The sequence below is a fragment of the Hibiscus syriacus genome, unplaced genomic scaffold (assembly GCF_006381635.1).
Source record: "Hibiscus syriacus cultivar Baekdansim isolate YM2019G1 unplaced genomic scaffold, ASM638163v2 tig00117017_pilon, whole genome shotgun sequence".
Classification (NCBI taxonomy): Eukaryota; Viridiplantae; Streptophyta; class Magnoliopsida; order Malvales; family Malvaceae; genus Hibiscus; species Hibiscus syriacus.
The window spans coordinates 3,410,698-3,433,072 of NW_024063526.1; the positions used below are offsets into that span (position 1 = coordinate 3,410,698).

The window sequence follows — 22,375 nt, forward strand, 5'->3', positions numbered from 1 at the left end:
AGATTTTAGACACTTATGAGAGAATTAGGTTTAACTGGCCAATCTTCACTTAATGTTTAAATTAATTTTATCACTTTTAAGAAAAATGCTTATAATAATAATAATTTTGATTGCATTCTTTGCTATTAGTTAGGGGGAGTTAATGATTCTTAGTAAAAATTAATTTTATGTTCAAATGTAGTTTAAAGATAAAATTGATTGATTGAACATGATTAATTTTCAATATATGAGTTGCCAAATACCACTAGAGAAAATTAATTTAGCATTCTAAGTGTTTAAAATCATATTTTTAGCATTTTGGTGCTGGAGGAATCGATACCCCCTTAAAGGGGAATCAATTCCCCCTGGAGGGAATCAATACCCCCCACGGGGTCTGTTATTTTTAATACCCAAACTGCACATTCTCTCAAACCCTCTATTTTCTTATTTTTCGTTGTTCACTCTCTCCATCTCCCTAAATCTTTACATTACTTCAAAACATCGATTTTTAGTCTGAATCACTTCGTATTTCATCTCCTAAACCTGCTAGAATCATTAAAATCGTGTAAACTTCATCCAATCTCACTCAAATCCGAAAATATTCAAGGTATTTTTCTAAACTTTTATTTTATCAATTTTTGATTTTAGGACTAGTTTTAATTAGTTCTAAGTTGAACATTATATTGGGCATTGATTGTTTAGTGTTTAGAAACTACATTTTACAACAAATTTTATCAAAAACGAACAATTTTTCAGAATTTTCTGTGAATTTCAAAATTAAAAAAATTATTTATTATTTTCGAGAATTATTGATGTTTTTATTCAATTATGTTGTCTTTCATGAAAAATATATAGATTAAGACTTTCAAACCTTATTTTTTAATAGTTTTCAAAAACCTTGCCCATATGGATTGTTTTAGAGAACCTTAAAATATTGAGGACTCATTTGAGTTTTGGGATTGATATTTGTTGCATACATGTGTTTTAAAATTGCAGGCTACTATTTCCATTCTGATTATCTTACGTCATGTCTCACAAACGTTATAGACCTTCCTCTAGTCGATCAAACCAACATCCTAACTCACCTCCAAATCCTCCTCCTATCCAACAAATTCCTAATCCTAATCCCGATGATCAAAATATGACCATTCGTAATTCGTGCTTCAATGAACCCGGTCGTAGACAAAATCTTTTCTTTAGGTATTCTCAGTACTTTGAGTCTTAAAAAATCTGGGAAGAACGAATCCCATCTCTTCAAGCCATGTTAGACATCAATTTTTGACATCTTCCTACCCTACAAGAGTGGAAATTTGATAAACTCTTAGAACTTGAACCAATAGTTTATCATCAACTCGTCCGTATCTTCTACTCTAATGCCATTTGCGTTCAAAACCGAGCTAAAACCGCAACCATAGGAACACGATCCTATCTTATAGGATACTTCTTTTACATTGACCCGGATTACATAGCCAACACATTAGGATTAGATAATGCAGGCTTAGACAATGAAAAACAAATGGTAGGTTCTCAGTATAAACGAAGGGATAGTGCGAGTGTTTTAGTTCTCCATGACCGTTTTCTTTATCTTATGATCTCTTGGTGGTTTTGACCATCCGGAGGTAGATACTTCACTCTTCAAGCCTGGGATCTCTTTTGGCTATATTTCGTCCAAAATAATCTTAAAATAAACCTACCTCAGATTATCTTTGCCGAAATTATCAAATCCGTAAACCTTGTTCCTAACACGAAACTCTGTTCATCTATAGTTTACGGTTGTATTCTGAGTAATCTGTTTTCTAAAGTCGAGCTTAGGGTTGTCCTTGATGCCACTTTTCCAATCAAAAACAAAATCAACCTCTTTTCTTTAACACTTTGGACGCGAGGGTCGATGCACTTTCACGTGATGTAGCCAATATTTGGACACACTTATCTCCTCATGATCCACCGATGGACGATTAGGCTTTGTTTTCTTGCTTAGCTTCGACCTTATTGTTTTCAAATTTTTGATTGTTTTACTTTGGTTGTTGGATGTTTGAATTTGTTTGATATTGTTTTTTTGGATGATTTGAACTTATCTATATATGTGGATTTGCTTAATTTTGTGCATCATTTACATCATCTTAGAAATATGACCAATTTCACCATTTCACATTCATTATGAATATTGATTATGAAACTAATGGCTAACATATTCTCTTGATTGTGATCTTAGCAGCTTAGAGCTGTAAGTTTCTAAATCAATTGGCTAATGTTTTTCAAAACCTTGTTTAAAAACGTTTTAGAGTTTTTTTGATTTAACAAAAAAGGGGGAGAAGTGTAATAGTAAGGGGGAGTAATTTCAAAACTGATTTCAAAATTTATTTTCAATTAGAAAATCTTAAAATTACTAAAATGTTTTGTTATATCAAAAAGGGGGAGATTGTTGAAAACATTTTGATGTTTTGATATAACAAATTAAGTTAAATGAATTTTAAGATTTTACAAAAGGTTTTCTAAAATATATTCGATATAATTATTCAAATATCAAAATATTACTCCAAGTCTTTCAAAGTTCATTTTAATCCTTACTAAAGTGTAAAAATATGTTAAACAAATTTACAAAGTATTTCGAGCCTTAATCGAGTCAAAAATCATTTCTAAATTAAAATCAAACCAAAATGGGCAGATTGCCTAGAGGGAACTGATTCCCCCCCCCCCAAGGGGGTACCGATTCCCCCTGAATGGTTTGGCTCCGAGAAATAACAGAATGCTCGGAGGGAACTGATTCCTCCCCAAGGGGGTACCGATTCCCCCTGTTCAACGTTCGACATATTTGAGTTTTACACTGCAAGAATCGATTCCCTATGAGGGGGTACCAATTCCCCCCACGCTCCAAGCAGTTTTATTAATTATTTTCACACTTAAATGGCTCCATTTACTCAACTAATCATCCCCAACGTTTAAAATCAATTGAAGGGATATTTAAACAAGATTAGAAGTCATTGATCAACAACAAGAAACAACAATCAACAAGAATCAAGAGAGAATAAAAGAGAAAGCATCAAACCTAAAGTTTGAGCATTTTCAAGCCTATTTCATTCAATATTCATTTTGCTTTCAAGAACACTTATTGTGCTCAATTGTATTATTCTTGAGTGTTCTTTCTTTGTTCTAGAATTGTGCAAACATCTTGCCTTGTGAGGATTTTCTTTTAAGTTTGCAAAATTTGTATTGTTCTCTTTGGGAGAGAGTGTTCTCAAGAATTTGGGGTATAATTCTTGAGGAATTTGTAAGGTTACTCTTTGTCCTCAGAAGAAAGACAAATTAGTGAATTTGTGGAAATCCTTAGTATGGATAGCTAAGGTAGTGGACGTAGACTTTTGTTGAGAAAGTCGAACCACTCTAAATCACTGTGCAAATATTTTCAATTTTCTGCAAAAGCTTCCACCGAAATTTTTAGTGCCAATTCACCCCCTCTTAGCCTATTCCATCGATCGATTAACTCAACAGTGAAGAACCCCTTCCAGATCGAATCCATTTCATCCAGCTCATGAAGATAGGATAATCGTAAACTAAAACCATCTAAGAGAAATATAGTTGATGTAGAAGTAGATGCATATTTAAAATCTTGAAGGAGATTCATATGTTTCTCAAACATTTAGAGCATCAGAAGCATATCAGACTTATAATTTTGGTGCTACACGGGAAATTCAACCAAAATTTTCGAGAATTGAACAATAATGTTAAAGAATGGAAGATACACACGTAAATAACAAGTATCGATACTTTGAATTTCGAAAGCTATTACTTTAAAATAATAGGTAAATTAACAATGTAAACAGATAAAAGTGTTCCGGTATAATGAAAATACCCATAAATGAAAAGTGGTGATACTTTTCATTTACGCCTATATTCATTACTCCAGTATGTTTTTACCATTTACATTGTTAATTTAGCTAAGTATTGATACTTTATACAGGTGTATCCTTCAATTATTTTTATTATTATTACAATTTGTAGCCCTCAATTCTCGGGATTTTTTGTTGCCATTTGTTGCATTTCCCGTATACCACCCAAATCATAAGTCTGAAATATTTTTAACGCTTTAATTGTTTGAGAACTAGATGTATCGCCATCAGATTTTAAATGTGCATCTGCTTCTACATCAGGTATGTACCTCTTCGATGGTTTCAGTTTACTGTTATCCTATATTCATGAGTTGGATGAAATGTATCCTATCAGAAAAGCATTCTTCACACATCCAATCTTCTAGGTTGTGCCTCAAAATTATTATGGTCGGGATTTCCCTCATGTTTCATGTTGGAAAGAAACAATGGAAATTAGGATTAATCAATGTTAACATGAAAATTGTCTAAGTTAATAAGGAAAGAATCTTACAAATGACATTTGATGTTTCCTCCAGGTACAATGAGCATGTTGTTGTTTGAAGGGAATGAAGGTTGATAGAGCTCATATTTATAGTGGAGCTCAAATTGAAATTCAAATTCAAATTGAAAATTGTATAATTAATTCCTACTGTTCAAGTAACAGTGTTATCACCTAAAAAGCAGGGAAAGACAATATTGGTTCAGTTCAAAGCTAAGTTGATTCACATAAATAAAGCAGTCATATGGAAGACAAGACGAGATAGTCAGATTGTATTCTTTACATGCCCCATCATAATGGAATCTTTACTTCGTAAGTCACATGTTGTATTGTGGAATATTAAAATACACAGTTTTTGTTTTATATGTTTGAGTACATTTAAATTAAAAATAGTGCATTATGTGTATAGGGTGAAAATATACACACAATATAAGTAAATCAAACATACAAAAAAATGTTATACATAATAATGTTCTAATAGTCTACCCACAACGAAATTAATCCAAAGAAAAAGGGTTGTTTCTGACAAAGTCCGAAACATTAGGCGCCTTCAACAAATTTTCCAAATACTCGCGTATGTTTCTACCTTTTTCCAAGGACATATAAATAATTGAAATTAACAAATGAAACATGTTCAATAATGTAACAAGAAACAAATTTTGTATAAGTAGGCATAAATTTGTGTCATACCTAAAGCATTGTCGTTCCAAAATATAGCGTCAAATGGATATGGATATATGTAACTGTATTGCTATATAAATACATAAATTCTAAATCAACCAATGTATGAACATATAGCTTAACAGAAAGAACATATGGCAAAAATGTAACTTACTGGATTATAAATCATTTTCGGCTGAATCATCCACCAACAGTGTATTTCCTAGATTAAATTGAGGAAACGCATTCCAAACATCTTGCAGATCTTTACAGTAGGTAACAATATCTTTTTTTTTGAACTTTCCTTTATCCTATTTATACAAACAGTCAAACATAAATTTCTAGGAATCATAAAAAAATAAAAGTAAGCAACGCAAAATGACATTCATCTTACCCAAATGAATATAAAGTGGTCAAAATATAAAGGTAGTTTGTGAAGTACACGATCAATGTTATATCTGAGATGGTTAACAATTTCTAAGATTAAAATCCAATTGTAAATTATACATTTATCTATAGTAATTCAATTGCTTAACAATGCTTACCTTAACTTGGAAGACCAAATGGCAACAGTAAAATTTCTAAACAAAAATAAAGAAATTCATATACACCTGGTCTCAGTATAACATCTACAACATGAACAAAATGACATTAAAATTGTACGTTTATAGGTTAAAATAATGTATAGAAATGAACAAATTTAAAACCTTTGGAATTTTTTAAAAAGTAGGCAAGGACTCTATTGAAATAAAAAATGACAAGTTTTCTTGTCGGTGGTGTTAAAGACACCATATATTTGTTTGGATCTTCATCCTCATCATCATCATCTATAATTTTGTCCTCTTCATTTAGTATTTGGTTGCCCACCGTTGTTATAAGAAAAGCAAATACATTTTAGAACATATTAATATTTAGAACATAAATAATGAATTACCTAACTCGTATGATGTCGTTGACGGAATTGGTTACGCAAGTTAGAGACTTCATCATGCAATGATGAAATATCGGCCCGCATTTCCCTGGGTTTGACATTAATGTACCCCACACGATAATCAAATGCTCTCAAAAATCAACCATGTATTCCATCACTAACTTAATTGTAATATCCTCTTCAGTTCTAGTGTCTTCCATTGAAGCGTATTTCATCGGTTGATGGTCTTCATTGTCAATGGGGTCAAATTGATCTTTCTCTTGTTCTACTCCAATGCCATTTTTTTACTCCAACTGATATTTTCAATAAAGTTTTATCCCGCTTTATTCATGGATAACATGTCAATCTTCCATGATAATTGAATAGGGGAGTGAAGCAAAAAATCCACATCATTCTTCTTCAACAGATGGGTAATAACACATCCATATGGTAGTGACGTTGTAATAGATTCACCCTTTCTGACTAAACTAACAAGTGTCTGAAATATTAGTTGTTCAATGTTTGGAGCGATTTTGAGCTATACTTCGCTAACCACCAATAATCGATACCTCGAATTACAAAAAAATTTCCACCAAAAGGCCGAATAAACCAAGTGAGCATTTTGTAAAACACCCTTGCCTCCACATCTAGGTGAATGGGGTTATTTATATCCACAAGTTTAATTATATGAACTAGATCAGTTTCATCGGAATCCTCCTTATTCTCGACACCTATACCCGCAACAACATATTTCAGAGATATATATATATATCCTTGCTCATTACATGAGTATTAATTCTGATGATGTTGTTCCTATTAGTCTCACGGTGGAATGAAGCATTATTGTAGAACACTCGAACAAGGTTTGGAAAATATTTTGGTTCTACACCAAGAAATTCAAGTCAACCCAAGCTGTAAATATCTATTTAAAATCAAATTTATATTTTTCATTGAACATGAAATCAATGTTAATAACATGTTCAGGATGAATCTTTCTTGCTTTGAAATGCCGATAAAATTTTTCTTTCTCTTTATCGGTTTTAAAGTTGTTTGTGTCAAACAACCTAATTTGGTCAGAATCCCTTACTTGAGAAGAAGACCTTGGTTGAGAAGATGACCTTGGTTGAGAATAAGGTTTTGGTTGAGAATAACTGGACCTCGAACGTTTTAGCCATTTTTAGGTGTCAATATAGAGGTTGTTACATGGAACACAAGCACATTAAGGAAAAATAATTGATTCCCTAAATCACTAAATCCCTATTTTAGGGCAAAATCTCAATAAATTTACCTGCAAATCTTATCGTAATAGTTGTAAGATCCAGTGCAAGAGATATTTTTGGAAGCTTGAATGGTGCAATGTTTTTGAATGGCGATATTTATCGGAGTGGAAGAGTTCTCTTCTACCTTTTAGGTAGGGTTTTTAATTACAAGTATGGATGATCGATTCTTTTTTAAATAATAAAGACAAAAAACACGATATTGGTTTGTTTATAGGTTAATAGTAATGTAAATGGAAAAATATTGTTAACCTAACCGGTTAATTGGTTTAATATCGGTAATTGTGTTGAAAGTATTGGTGTTGTTGAGATCGAAAGTATCAATACCTATACAAGAAGTATCAAAACTTTATGTTTACACCTATTTTCATTAAACCGATAGATTTTTACCATTTTCATTGTAAGTTTACCTATTACTTTAAATTAATATGTTTCTAAATTATAAGTATCGATACTTGTGATATGAGTATCGATACTTTTGATACGTGTATTGATATTTTTTCCGTGCATGTTGTTTGAGAAGCATACTGGACTAAAAGTATCGATACCTATACAAAGAGTATCGATTCTTTATGTTTACGCCTATTATCATTAAATTGATAGATTTTTACCGCCTAAATTGTAAATTTACCTATTACTTTAAGGTAATAGGTTTCGAAATTATAAGTATTGATACTTTCTGCATGCATATTGATTGAGAAGCATACTGAACTAAAAGTATCGATACATATACAAAGAGTATTTATTCTTTATGTTTATGCCTATTATCGTTAAACAAGTAGATTTTTACCGCTTACATTGTAAATTTACCTATTAGTTTAAAGTAATACGTTTCGAAATTATAAGTATAGATACTTTCTACGTACATCTAGTTTGAGAATCATACTAGACCAAAGTATCGATACATATACAAAAATTATCGAAACTTTATGTTTATGCCTATTATCAGTAAACCGGTAGATTTTTACCGCTTACATTGTAAATTTACCTATTAGTTTAAAGTAATAGGTTTCAGAATTATAAGTATCGATACTTGTTATACTTGTATTGATACTTTATGTGTGCATGTTGTTTGAGAAGCATACTGGACCAAAAGTATCGATACATATACAAAATGTATCGAAACTTTATGTTTATGCCTATTATCATTAAACTGGTAGATTTTTGCCGCTTACATTGTAAATTTACCTATTACTTTAAAGTAATTGGTTTCGAAGTTATAACAAGTATCGATACTTTCTGCGTGCATGTTGTTTGAGAAGCATACTGGACTAAAAGTATTGATACCTATACAAAGAGTATCGATACTTTATGTTTACGCCTATTATCATTAAACAGTAGACTTTTACCGTTGATATTATAAATTTACTTATAACTTTAAAGTAATATGTTTCGAAAATATAAGTATCGATACTTGATATACATGTATCGATACGTTTTTGCGTGCAAATTGTTTCAGATGCACAATGGAATAAAAGTAGCGATACTTATATAAAAAGTATCGAAATTGGATATTTTCATACTTTGCACACATTGTTTTGAAATTATAAAATCGATACTTTAATAATGTGTATCGATACTTACAAGCATACCATAATAAAGTATCGGTATAATTACAACAAGTATTTATATAGAAAACGTGTATAAACTTACAATCAAAGAATCGATATTTACATTAGTGGTATTGATACATCCAGTTTACTTTATTGAATTTGGTACTTATTAATTGTACAAATCTAATATGTCCTAAGAAATAAATGCTATACCCACCCTTTAACTACCAACTCCTAATATAATTGAAAGCACCACTAAATCATGTTGTTTTATCAACCTCTACTTCAACTTCTAACATCAAAATTCAACATTTACTCATGTTGGGACAACTGAACTTTCCTAAAACAAGCAAAATTTTGTTGTACTTTTGAACCATTAGTTATGTAATATTTTGCATCAGACAATGTTAAGTCGAGCGAGGAATGCCATGAAGTACTTATTGTTGATGAATATGAAAAATTGGTTGGTCAGTTCTTCTCTTCACGTGAGGAAGCTTGGGACTTTTACAAGGAATATGCACGGAAACATGGTTTTAGTGCACTTCGAGGAACAACACGCCTTGATAGGAAAGAAGGGTTTCAATCATCCAAAGTCAATACTGTTGATCGTCAATGTGCTCATACGCTAGTCACAAGAACCATATGCAAGGCAAGAGTTTTTATTACAACAACAAATACAAATGATCAATGGGTTCTAAGTAAGTCTTTTTAGGAACATTATCATGCATTGTGCACAACTGTTATGACGCCATTTATGCGTTCAAGTAGATATGTGAGTAAAGCTGATGTGGATGAGACAATATGATTGAAAAATGTTGGCGTTGGGACATCACAAGTAATGAATTATTTCACGCATCATGCAGGGGGTTATCAGAATGTTGGATTTACACATAAATACCTATACAATGAACTTCAAAGAGGTAAAGCAAAAGAAATCGTCAATGGGGATGTCAATGCACTAATTGCTTATTTTGATTATAAGAAACATATGACATACTCGGTAGATGAATCAGGGGTATTGCATAATCTTATATGGGTTGATTATACATCGTGATCAGATTATATGTGCTTTGGTGATGTAATTGAGTTCAACACAATGTATAAAAATAATTTGTATGGTCAAAAAATTATGCCTATTATCGGTGTCAATCATCACCATAATAGAATAGTGTTTGCTACTTTCATCATCGCTGACGAAATGTCCCAATATTTTGAGTGGGTGCTGAAGAATCTTTTACAAGCCATGATGAATAAATCACCTCTTTCAGTTGTCACCGATGGGGATAGGGCAATGCAGAGGGCTATCAAATTTATAATCCCTTTTGCTAAGAACAGATTATGTTCTTGGCATCTTTCTCGCAATGCACAAGCTAACATTGGTGACCGCAAATTTACAACAGCATTTTCTACATGCATGGCTTCCTAGTTGAAAACAGAGGAATTTGATACTCAATGGCATCAATTATTTCAGAATTCAATGTCAAAAAGCATCCATGGGTGATTGAGAAGGGAAATACTCGGCACTTATGGGCACAAGCAAATCTAACCAGCTATTTCTTTACCAATATTCTCTCTACATAAAGGTGTGAGTCTATGAATACTTCACTCGCGATTACACTGAAAAACACGAAGACATATTTAGATGTTGTCCGTGCAATTGAAGAAGGAATTAGTAAAATCCATATCAATAAGTTAAAACGGATTACTTAAGTTCCCAGAAAAAGCCCTTCGAGATCACAAAATTGATTGACCTAGAAAGCCATGCTACTGAAATTTATAGGTGCGAATCATCTTGTTTGTTCCAAGAAGAACTTCAATAGGAGACCTTGTATCGGCTTCAGGAATAGATTCAATCCTTATCAGATGAATGTAAAAATTTTATTTTCACAAAAAAATCAAGAGATTTGAAATCAATTTTGATGTTGGTACAAAAACCCTAACATGCTCATGTAAAAAATTCAAGACCGTAGGAATTCCATGTCTCAATAAACTTTATGTTTTGAAGCACTTGGATTACACATATTTGCCTAAGAATTTGATTCTAAGTAGGTGGACTAAGGATGCGAAGGCTTGTGCACCAAATTTTTTTTACTTGAATGTACCCCCAGAAGTTATGCAAATGGCATGGTTCACTTCTCTATGTGCAATGTCAAATCGGTTATGCTACATTGCATCAAAGACAAATGCATCTTTCAGAACCGCAAGATATGAGATGAAAAGACTAACACTCGAATTTGAACACTCATTTGGTTTGAAAGATTCAGTCAATCGAAGCAATATAGTAAACAATATTCACGACCCTAAACAAAAACAATGAAAGCAAAAAGTAGTAGAAAATAACAAGGTTAAGAAGAAAATTAGGCGATATGGGTTCTACAATGGTCAGAGACATAAAAAACTAACATGTCCTCAAGTCAAGCTCAGTTTGGAAACAAGCACACATCCTACATCAACTGATTTTTTTTAAAGACGGAATGGAATGGTCGAATAGTCCCGCAAATGATGATAATGATGTGAGTTACTATGTCTATTTTACTATGATGTCTTCAATTTTCAATTCTTATTTATAATATCAATATGTTTATTATGTCTCAGAAAAATGACAACTTTTGGAATACTGCAAGTCCCAATCTACATATATCGTAAGTATCAGCATAACACGTGGTATGTATAACAAACATGTACAGCAGTATATTGGTAACTTTGCTCATCACATACATAATTTTATTCAGATACAAAATTTCATTCACATACATAATTTGGCTTACATCATCACATATGTTTTTCCATGTATCTCATGCAAGCCATTGTCAAAGCATCTCTCATTTTATTTTGATCATGGCTTATGAGATCATTTAATATTCTCATACGATTCCAATCTCCAACAACCTATATTCAAATTGTTGGTATGTTAACCACATTATTCAATCTACGACTTTTAACATTTTAATCGCAGAGTAATTTTTCATTCCACTTACCAAATCATCCCTTGACCCTCTAGAAACAATCCCTTCCATCCGCATCATCACATAAATACCGCAATCATGTTTGTTAAAAAATTGAATACCACAAATGTCAAATATGAAACCTGGATAAATTGTGCGTTCAATTTATACTAACATTACATACCCATTCAATTGTGCATTCATTTTATGCTAAAAAAAATTTGAAATCTTTCAATGGGACCTTCGGCTACCCACATGCATTTACAAAAATATCTTTCTTATTATATTTATCTAATATGATCATCTGCATGAAAAAATATCAAGTTATATTAAAAAATTATGCATTATAAATTATTGTTTCCTTTCATACATACCAATTTCCTTGCATCTTGCACTCTCTTTTTTTCCCTTGGCATTGTAAATAAACTATCATAGACCGTTGCAACACAAGAAACCATATCCAACACCAACAAATACCAATGGGTCTAACTGTCGTTTATTGTAATAAGGATCTACAATAAATTTCACACCCAATTGAACAAATTACAACATTTCTTTATAAATATTTAAATACAAAACACCATTTGCAAATCATGTGGTATTTTATTGTGTTGCAATCAGTTAATTTCGAATAATCTCTCAATATACACTCCCAAAAGCTCACAACATGGTCAACACTTGGCTTGTGTTCGAACACCATATTCTATATTTCCTCGACAATCATTATTAATTGACCTTCCATAACACTACTTTTCAACATTTATTAATTTAACTCACCACTAAGTTGTATGGAAGATAGCCAAACTTCCGCTTCCCTGGTATCTTCTTCGAATTGTTAACCAACACTAAGCCGACCAAATCAATAACCTAAAAAAATTAATTACACAATTACAAAATATTCATTAGGTTTTAACAATTTATACTTTCTACTTACTACACTGTTAACCCATTCCATAGGTTTTAAATATGCAACGTCGGATACTGTGGCATATTGATTTCCCAATTCAATTACAATATCGTTGAATAATAAATTTGGATTAATGTTTTGTCATTAAATATTTAAATATCACTCACAAAGCAATATATATTATTGACCTCTATGGTAACCCACTATTTCATATATATTCACACATTCCACTTTCAAATGCACCAATTTCTTTTGGTATTTTCACTTTTTCAACCTATAATTTTGAGGCACAATTATTAGTCACAACACAATAATAAAAATCAAATTCAATTTTCTTTTATTCATCTTACCTTCTGCTTCTTCTTCTTAGGTGCGGGACATTCTGAATCTAGTTCAGAATCAATTACAATCTCCAGTGTCCGCATAACATTAACATCCTTCCTCCTCACTGCATCCAATTTTTATTCTTCATCTTTTTTAAATTCATCATATTTTTCTCCACATAACTCTTCATATATTTTATTTCAACCCTCATTTTTTCCCCTTCATCGATTTTTTTTCAACCACTCCTATCACCCCCTTAAATTCACCCCTCAATTCCACCACTTCTTTCACCACTCCATCAATATTTCCACCCACTTTCCCCTTAAGGCTCTCAATTACCTCTTCGATTCTGGATTGTCTTTGCAAACAATCAGAAATGGATTTTTTTAGCTCCGCCAACTTAGACATCAAATTGTCAAATTTACTTTAATTAACCTGACCATAATCCCCTACTACCTTTTCTTCTACCTTCTCTTCTTCCTTATCTTCTTCCTCCTCTACCTCTTTGCCAATAACCTTCAAAATTAAATTATAATATTAATACATTTTTTAAATTCAATCAATCTGACATGGAAATATTCAACCCAATTCAATTCACCTTTCAAGCTTTCATAGCAAACAACTTCATATTGTCCTTTCTTGGGGATGTATCACCCGTTAGACAAAGAAATATTTTTGACAAGGTACAATAGTACTGGGCCTTCAGGTTATCCCCGTCGTAAGCTCCACTTTTAATTTCCTCCTCAAGTCCAACATATGCCACCTTGGGCTTTAAATCATATTTCTTCGCAAGTGCTTTCTAGTTCTTCATCTTAATGACTTCTTCAACACTATTGCCTTTATCTTCTAGCCTCAATATGGATACAACACATGGGACCCCCACAGGAAATGAATAATCACCATATTGAACTCTACATTTTTGTACATCAACGATCGACTCAATTCCCTCCGAATTGGTCGATCCCTCAATCCGATCAAAGATGCAAACTCATTTCTTCCAGCACATGAACTTTTATTCTTCTCCTTCAGGTGTTTAATTATGGAATTCAGTCTTTTGATGCTACACCTTGTCGACACTTTCTACATTTTAAAAAAATATATAATGTTAGTGTTTTTATATATTGTTTACCACAGTATTTACAAGTTTTATGAATACCTTCTTTTCATGTGCTTTCCACCAAGCTTTATATTGTTGTCTATCCTTTTTTTACCGTGTCAGATACGGTTCCTTCTCAGCATCACTCACCAACTTCCATTTCTCCAACACCTCATGTTTCGCCTGAAATTAAGAATAAACATTTCTTAATCAATAAATTAACGCTAAATAATACCCAATGTCAATTTCAGTTTACATACCGAATCGATGTTGTAATTACCAGCTTCCTTCATCCTTTGGCATTCAGTCATATTGTCAACATTTAAAATTTGTAATCAATTTAAAGTTCTTAAATACTTTAATCCAATTACCATTTCAACAACAATTACACAAATACATTGATACTTAGTAGAAGTACATATATCCACATAGTGGTTGCTTTTGATTTACTTTATTGTTGATACTCTTAGACTCCATTTCAATGTCATCTTCGTGAACAACAATTGAAAGATCCATTGACTTTATTTTTCCTTCATAAATTAGTTTATGAACATTCAAGAATCAAATTATCTCAAATCAAATCAAATACAAGTTACATACAGTTTATTCAATATACACGTATCGATAACAAATCCTATAGTAATTGGGTTTCCTTCAAAGGAATGGGAATACTCTCTACTACAAGTATCGGTACCTTTATACAACATACAATATCATTTTCTACCTATAATATTATATAAAAGTATCAATATTTATTTTCTACCTAGAATATCACTTTCTAACTGTAATCGGTCCCAAATTCTTCTTTACTTCGAAAACCCCATACCCATAAACCTAATCCCTATTTTTGAATACTATAATACTAAAAAAACTAGGGTTTCCTTCAAAGGAATAGGAATACTCTCTACTACAAGTATCAATAGCTTTATACAACCTATAATATCATTTTCTACCTATAATATTACATAAAAGTATCGATATTTATTTTCTACCTAGAATATCACTTTCTAAATGTAATCCGTCTCAAATGCTTTTTTACTTTGAAAACCCTAAACTCATAAAACTATTCCCTATTTCCTATTATTGTAATACTAAAAAACTAGGGTTTCGACAACATACTTTTTGATTCGATTGTAGCAACAAACACACAACTAAGCTTTCAAAAATGCCTTGCTTCTATTTCGCAACAACTAATACGCTTTGATTTCAAAAACTACGATCGTCTTCTATCTATTTTAGAGAAATGTAGCTATGCCTTTGATATTTTAACTGGATATGTTATTTATATTTAATCGATATCAATACCCAAGTCTCGATACTTTTTTGTAAGGTATCGATACTTTCGATACATTTTCATTTCTTTTCAATTCCTAAAGAATCGATACTATGATACATATGCTTATAAAAGTATCGATACCTTCAACATATCCAGTAGCGCTTTACATGTTTTGTTATATTGAAACCGGTTTTATCAAATTTTAACATGTTATATTGTCATGTATCGATACATGTGTCTAAGGTATCGATACTTTATAGGCGCTATTATTGCAATTCTTTTAAATCCCTAAAGTAACGATACTTTGGTGCATATGCTTATAAAAGTATCGATACAAATTTTAACCATTCTGGTATCTCTTTACCGGTTTTGTTAAACTGAAACAGGTTTTGTCAAACTTCAACATGTTATATTGTCATGTATCGATACATGTGTGTCATGTATCGATACTTTCGAGACATTTTCCTTTTTTTCATTTCTTTTAAATTCTTACAATATTAATACTTTGGTACATATACTTATACATGTATCGATACAAATTTCAACAATTTCGGTAGCTCTTTACTGATTTTCTCAAATTTCAACCGGTTGTCAATTTCCAATCTGTTTTGTCAAATTGGTTACCTGTTTTGTCAAATTGAAACCGGATTTCTCAAATTTCAACCTTTTATATTATCATGTATTGATACATGTGTGTAAGGTATCGATACTTTATAGACGCTTTTATTGCAATTCTTTTGAATCACTAAAATATCGGTACTTCTATACCAGTGGCAGATGCACTAAGCCGCCATAGGGGTCAAGTGCATCCCATTATTTTGGAAAAGTGGTTAAATTTAGCTTAATGTGTTAAGGAAAAAAGAAAATGAATTACAACTTTGGCATACCCATTATTTTTAGGAAAAGAAAATTAAAATTTTGGACCCCCATTATTAAATTTCTGGATCCGCCACTGTTCTATACATACACTTATAAAGGTATTGATATATGTCTACTTTTATCCGGTTTTCATCACTTTCTTATATATTACTATATATATCAATACTTCTATGCACGGTATCGATACCTACCGATAACTAAGTTCGTTGGTTGCCAAACTTTTAATATTTCTTCATGTTTTCCACTTACAATATTATTATTACTCAATATTTTCGGTAACGCTAAATCAACTTTATTAAATATCTTATTACAATTCCGGTCACGCCATTTCTTAGTATATTAGTCCGCCCTTCTGACAATCCCCTTTAGCTGGCTTGATAGGCAGAAGAATTTTCTGAGTAATAAATTAGATCAAGATTTGGTTAACTCTAGTTGGTTGAACTCTTATCCTAATTCATACGTGGAATTTCAAGCTTCGGGAGTCTAACAATTGCACTGATGTTGTGTGGATTTTAAAAGAGGCTCTTGTAAGTAGATTAAAGTAGTCTAAGTTTTTTAACTTAGCGGTGAATCATCCAGACTTTTAGGATATAGTGTCAGAATCCTAGTATATGCCAATGCATGTTCTATTCCATAAATTGGAGAGGCTAAAGGAACCATCAGTGTTACGTCTGTAAAGTAACGGGAGTTAACGGATCAATGATCACAATAGACGGGCTAAAAATAAAAATAACTTCAATCAAACTTTTTCAAAATTGATTATCAAAATAAAATGGGCCGAAATATAAGCCACCACCAGTATTATTTACCAAAGAAATACTCAATACGTGACGGGATTCAAATTTCTGCTGTCAGCATTGGCCAAGTTCAGAAGCAGAACTGGTCAACCGCAGCATTCATTTCTTTAACTGGTCAGTGAATGCGCTACTTGATTTTCGTTCATCACAAAATTAAATAGACTGAATTGGAATTTTGTGAATAAAACATTTGCATTCCAAATAAGGGATTCGATGATTGACAAGTCAAGTTTTTTACTTTAACTTTGAAATCACAATAAATGAATGCTTCTTCCAAAGTAATCTTTTGGACATTAACTTTTTTGGATAAATTACATGTTTAGTATATAAATTATTAATTTTTTCATTTTGATACCTAAACTTTATGTTTCTTCAAAATCATACTTAACATTTAATTTAGGTTTTATTTTAGTACCATACTGTTAAAAATTTAACGAAACTGCATATTTTTAAGGATAAATTACATCATTCATCACTCAACTCTCTTCTCACTCATATTTTGGTCACTAAAGTTTAAAATTTTCAATTTAACTACTCAACCTTCAAATTTCTCATGTTTTAATCACTTTAATTATTTTATTAATAACTTTCGTGACATAACATTTATTATTATCATTATTTTATTAATATATTATGAAATTCATCACTCAACTATCTTCTCACTCATATTTTGGTCACTAAAGTTTAAAATTTACAATTTACTTACTCAACCTTCAAATTTCTCATGTTTTAATCACTTTAATTATTTCATTAATAATTTTTCGTGACATAACATTTATTATTATCATTATTTTATTAATATATAATGAAAATAAAATAATTAATTTTTTAAAGTTAGAGTATTTAAATAAGGATTAATTTGAAAGTTTTGTAATTAAATTTAAAAAAAACTTCAATGATCAAAATAGGAGTGAGAAAATAGTTGAGTGGTGAATGATATAGTTTACCTATAACAAATGCCACTTACAACAATTTCGTTAAGTTTTTAACACTGATGTACCAAAACGAAACAAAAAATAAATGTTAGATATAATTTTGAAAAAAGTAAATGTTTAGATATCAAAACAGAATAAAAGTAATAGTTTAGGTACTAAACATATAATTTACTTTAACTTTTCTATAAAGTCATAAGAGACAATAATAAACGAAGAGAATTAGTGGACAGTGGAAATTTTTCAATTATCATATATTTTTTATTGATAATATATTTTTGTTCCTTAAAATTTTATGAGTATATTCTAATTTTTTTTTAAAGATAATTTGTTTATAAACAAGTTTACATCGTTATTTCAATTTATATTCATATTCAAATAATCACCTCATAATTGAGAGACTAAATTGAAAAATATTAAACTTGTTATCAAAAAAAATAAACTAAAAATACATATGGATTTTGTGATAGTTTAGGAGTACGTGATTTAAATTTGGTTAAAAATAAACTTAAAATGAATGATGAATTGAAGAAATAATGAAATTAGGGACTAAATCATAAAATTATCAAAATAAATAGACAAATTTTTGGTTTTTCAATTAACTCGAAATTTCCAAATTTCAACTCGATTCAAACTCGAAAACCAATTTGATAATTTGAGTTAACTCAAATAACTCGTAAAATTCGTTTAATGTTGGTGAGCATATTCGTTTATATATCCGCTAACATATTCGTTAGCTAATTTGTACTCTTTCATTAAAATGATGAAATTATACCACTAATCCTTGAGCTCAAAAAGTTTCACATTTTAATCTCCAAAGTTCACATTGCATTCAATTTAGTCCCTACCTTAACAAATATTTAAAATATAAAAATAAAAAGAAAAGAAAAACCGGATAAATGAGCTTATAAATGAGTCGAGAAAAAAAATTATAAACGATCTTCTTCGTGAACATAAACAAACCAAACATACCTACGTTCAAGTTCATTATGGACATAAAAAATGTGTTATATACTCATTTGTATAGCACAATAAATCATATGAACAGTTCATAAACAATTTACCAAACTACATGTGAATATACACAAATTAACACCCCAGAGGAGGACAATTCATCATAATACTTTACTTCCAAATGACAGTAAATATTTGAAGGATCTTTGAATCCGAATATTGATAACCAACAATGAACACAAAATATATGATCAACCACAACCAGTGAAAACAGAATCAGCCATGACATTTAAAAGAGAAAAACAGCACCAAATAAGCCATTAAAAAACACGTAATTTGCTGTTATCAGGCGGGCGGGCGGGCATCCTCATTATCTCCTGAAAGTAACCGAGTCATGAGTGTATTGGCTTTATTCACATGATAGAAACTCAATCATACTTTAACTTCCAAAAACTAAAAACGTACCCTTCGCACCACTGTATGTGAAGCATGTCAATATCAGGGATCTTGAATTCAAAACGCTTCTCAACTCAAAACGCTGAAATCTACTCTTAAACTGCCACATCTGTGTAAAGCTCATAGTTACGCCTTGTAAGTTTAGCTTTTTCTCCTGCCACTTTCCTATAAACCAACTGTTACTAGAGACGGTCGCAGCTCAAGTGTTTGCCAAAGGTTTGGCGTCTTGGAGGGAGATGAAAGTTTCAAACGCACCAACCAAGGCCTTAACCTTACTTTTTCTGGTTTCAACCAGTTTACTAGCAGTTTCCTCGATGGCGGTGTTAAACAAACCCTTTTCGTCTTTCTTCCCCTGCTGCAAATCTTGGTGTCTCAAAACAACTTTTTCCCCACCAGGTTGGTTTTCATCGACTGAACCATCAAGTTCTCTCGTCTTAAAGGTTCTCCGCTCGCCCTTAACATTTTGGCCCCAAGTAGTCTTCCTCTCCTGAACTTGAGCTTCCTTGCACTATTGTTCTCGGATTGAATGTCGACAACCTTCCCTCTCCTAAAAGATAGTTTCACAGGCCGGCAATCCTTTTCATCGGAGAATTCCGTCCTAGAATTTCTGGGCCTTCCTCCATTTTCTCCCTCCAAAATTTCCACTTCTTCCACATTTACAGTTTCATCTTCAGCATTCTCATCATCTTCATAATATTCAGAGTTGGAGCTATCGTCTGTATACTCATTTTCATCTCCTCCTACATGTGATGATAAAGGTGGAGACATTGGGAGAGTTGATGACTTGGGAGATGAAGCAATGGGCGAGGACAATTCGGCAGCATAATTTTCATTTTTATCAGATTCCAACAATATATTTTGTCTCCATCTTGATAACATACAAGGTTTTCTCTTCAAGTGCGTCGTTATTGCGTACATCATGTTCATCAAGAGGTTGCTCAGTTTCAGCCTTTTCAACATTGTTCTGATTCTTCTGTGGACGCACCACTTTTAGGTTCTGGTTCTTTCTTGCAGTTAGGCTTGAGGGCCGAGGCGATGACAATGCTTTCTTCACATCAACTTTGGCACAACTGGTCCTTTTTCCCATCTTCATATCACTAATTCCATCGCCCCTTTTAACACTTAAACCTTCTAACGGGACAGAACCTGAAGGAAGCTTTTCTGCATGAGATTTCAGTTTCGAAGAAGTATTAAGTGATTTAGAAAAGCCTTTCTCTTTAGCTTTCAATGAGACTTCATTTGAAGGGACTCCTAGTTTCTTAGAAGATGACCATCCACCCTTCTGCATGACTTTCGGGGCATCGAATAAGTGGAATTTCAAATTGGGTAAAGATCCAATCTTTGCCGTTGATGTCTTTTTTTTCCTTTGACGGTATTTCATGTTTCCTAGAAGTTCGCCTGTCCGATGTAGTTGTCGACACTTCAAACTTGAGGACATTGGAGGTGTCATGGGGACTACTGGAATTGAGTGAATGTTTGGGCTTAAGCTTTGCTGCTGATGTCTTCTCTTTATCTGACAGAACACCATGAGTTGTAGAATCCTTTCTATCAAGAGAGTAGGGTGATAGCTGAAACACAACCGCCCCAGACGTATCGGGGGTACGAGATTGGGAATTGGGGAAATATTTGGATTCAGTTACGGTTATCTTCATTCTCTGCTGTAAGTCTAAGCTCCGAACTAAATTCGACTCACTTGATGGCTTTTTCATATTCCTCTTCCGGAAGGGAAGTTTAGCATTCTCTTCAGGTTCATGTTTCTTTCCATATTTGCAGAAATCATGACATGAACCGGTAGAAGCTCTCAGATAACGAGAAAGTGTTTTCTCTCTGCTTCTCGTCAAGGATCTTCTCGAACTGCCCCCATCTGACCCAGAAATATCTAGTCTCACTGGTGAACTGATATTCTCCCCAGCCATCGAATATGTAGAAGTGAAATTTACGAAACCAGATAGTCCTGGAAACCAACCGACACTATATTAGTTGATGGTAAACTAGATAAATGCATAAAGAGGACTGCTAGATGAATGAAGCATAGAAAAGAATCAATCTAGCTCTGTTCTGCTATTATACCGAATATTATTTAGCTCGAGTGATTAACAAAATTAGTCTGCCAGGAGAACAAGACAGAAAGAATAAAGACCATTAGGAGCTAGTAGCTATGATCGATTTAATCTCGAAGTTAACAATGGGAGACAACAGCAACAGATTCGAAGACTGTTTTACAACAATCAGCATGAACTAGAAAGCATATAACAACGACATAAAAGAAGATAAATGCATTCTATTATTGTTCAATATACAAGCAAAATGGAAAGTTTCTGGAAAAACCAAAGCATGAATACACAGAACCACAAGGTTTACTGTTCAATCGAACAGTTGATAACTATATGAACCATACAAAATAAAAATCTATTTTTTTATTTTTATTTATAAAAAACAGGATCACGATTTTTTTTTTCTTTGGGGGGGTTTAAATTGCAAGTTAGGCAAAGCAATAAAAGAAGGTGTCGAAGAATTTTCTAATCTACCAATCTTAGAAATTGATAAATTATCAATCAATGAAGACTCTGCCTCACCTAAAATTCATACCAAAAAGAAACACAAAATCAAAGCTAAATCTCCACTAAGATCATAAACAAAAAAAATTAACGAGCTTGACGATAAAACTAATTTTACCAGAAAAGAAAATTCCGTCTTCGAAGATTAAATCAAATAAGAAATAAATAAATAAATAAATAAACAAACTGCAATTGGCAGCGCAAGGGCATCGTGATAAAACCCTAGACATATCAATTGTTCCACATATGGGCTTTGTCTGGACCACTTCAAGCGGGTTGCTGATTAGATTTTTGAATTCGAGCTTTGTTGAACTTTAGGCCTGCTTTTGGATTTGCTGTGTAATGCACTTGGACCTGTTAAATAAATAAATATATAAATACTAGTGTTTTACTTTATATCATTAATATATTTATACAAGAGTTATATATATTTACCCACCGAGGCCAATACGTATATACTTTTATCATTGTTATTTAATTAAAACCTTTTCTTAAAGAAAACGAACC

At 32.0% G+C, this 22,375-nt stretch overlaps 2 protein-coding genes across 2 annotated transcripts; both read right to left on the reverse strand.

The window, feature by feature from the left end:
* Positions 1–19,509: 19,509 nt before the first annotated feature.
* On the reverse strand, positions 19,510–20,397 carry LOC120195662. Its single transcript, XM_039197615.1, has 3 exons — positions 20,188–20,397; positions 19,848–20,093; positions 19,510–19,764 (listed from the first exon to the last, which is right to left on the reverse strand). Exons 1-3 carry the CDS (start codon positions 20,395–20,397, stop codon positions 19,510–19,512), a joined length of 711 nt encoding a protein of 236 aa, XP_039053546.1.
* Positions 20,170–22,036, reverse strand: LOC120195723. Its single transcript, XM_039197657.1, has 2 exons — positions 21,987–22,036; positions 20,170–21,264 (listed from the first exon to the last, which is right to left on the reverse strand). The coding sequence occupies exon 2, from the start codon at positions 21,224–21,226 to the stop codon at positions 20,570–20,572; it is 657 nt and encodes a 218-aa protein (XP_039053588.1). The 5' UTR covers positions 21,227–21,264; positions 21,987–22,036; the 3' UTR covers positions 20,170–20,569.
* Between the last annotated feature and the right edge of the window lie 339 nt (positions 22,037–22,375).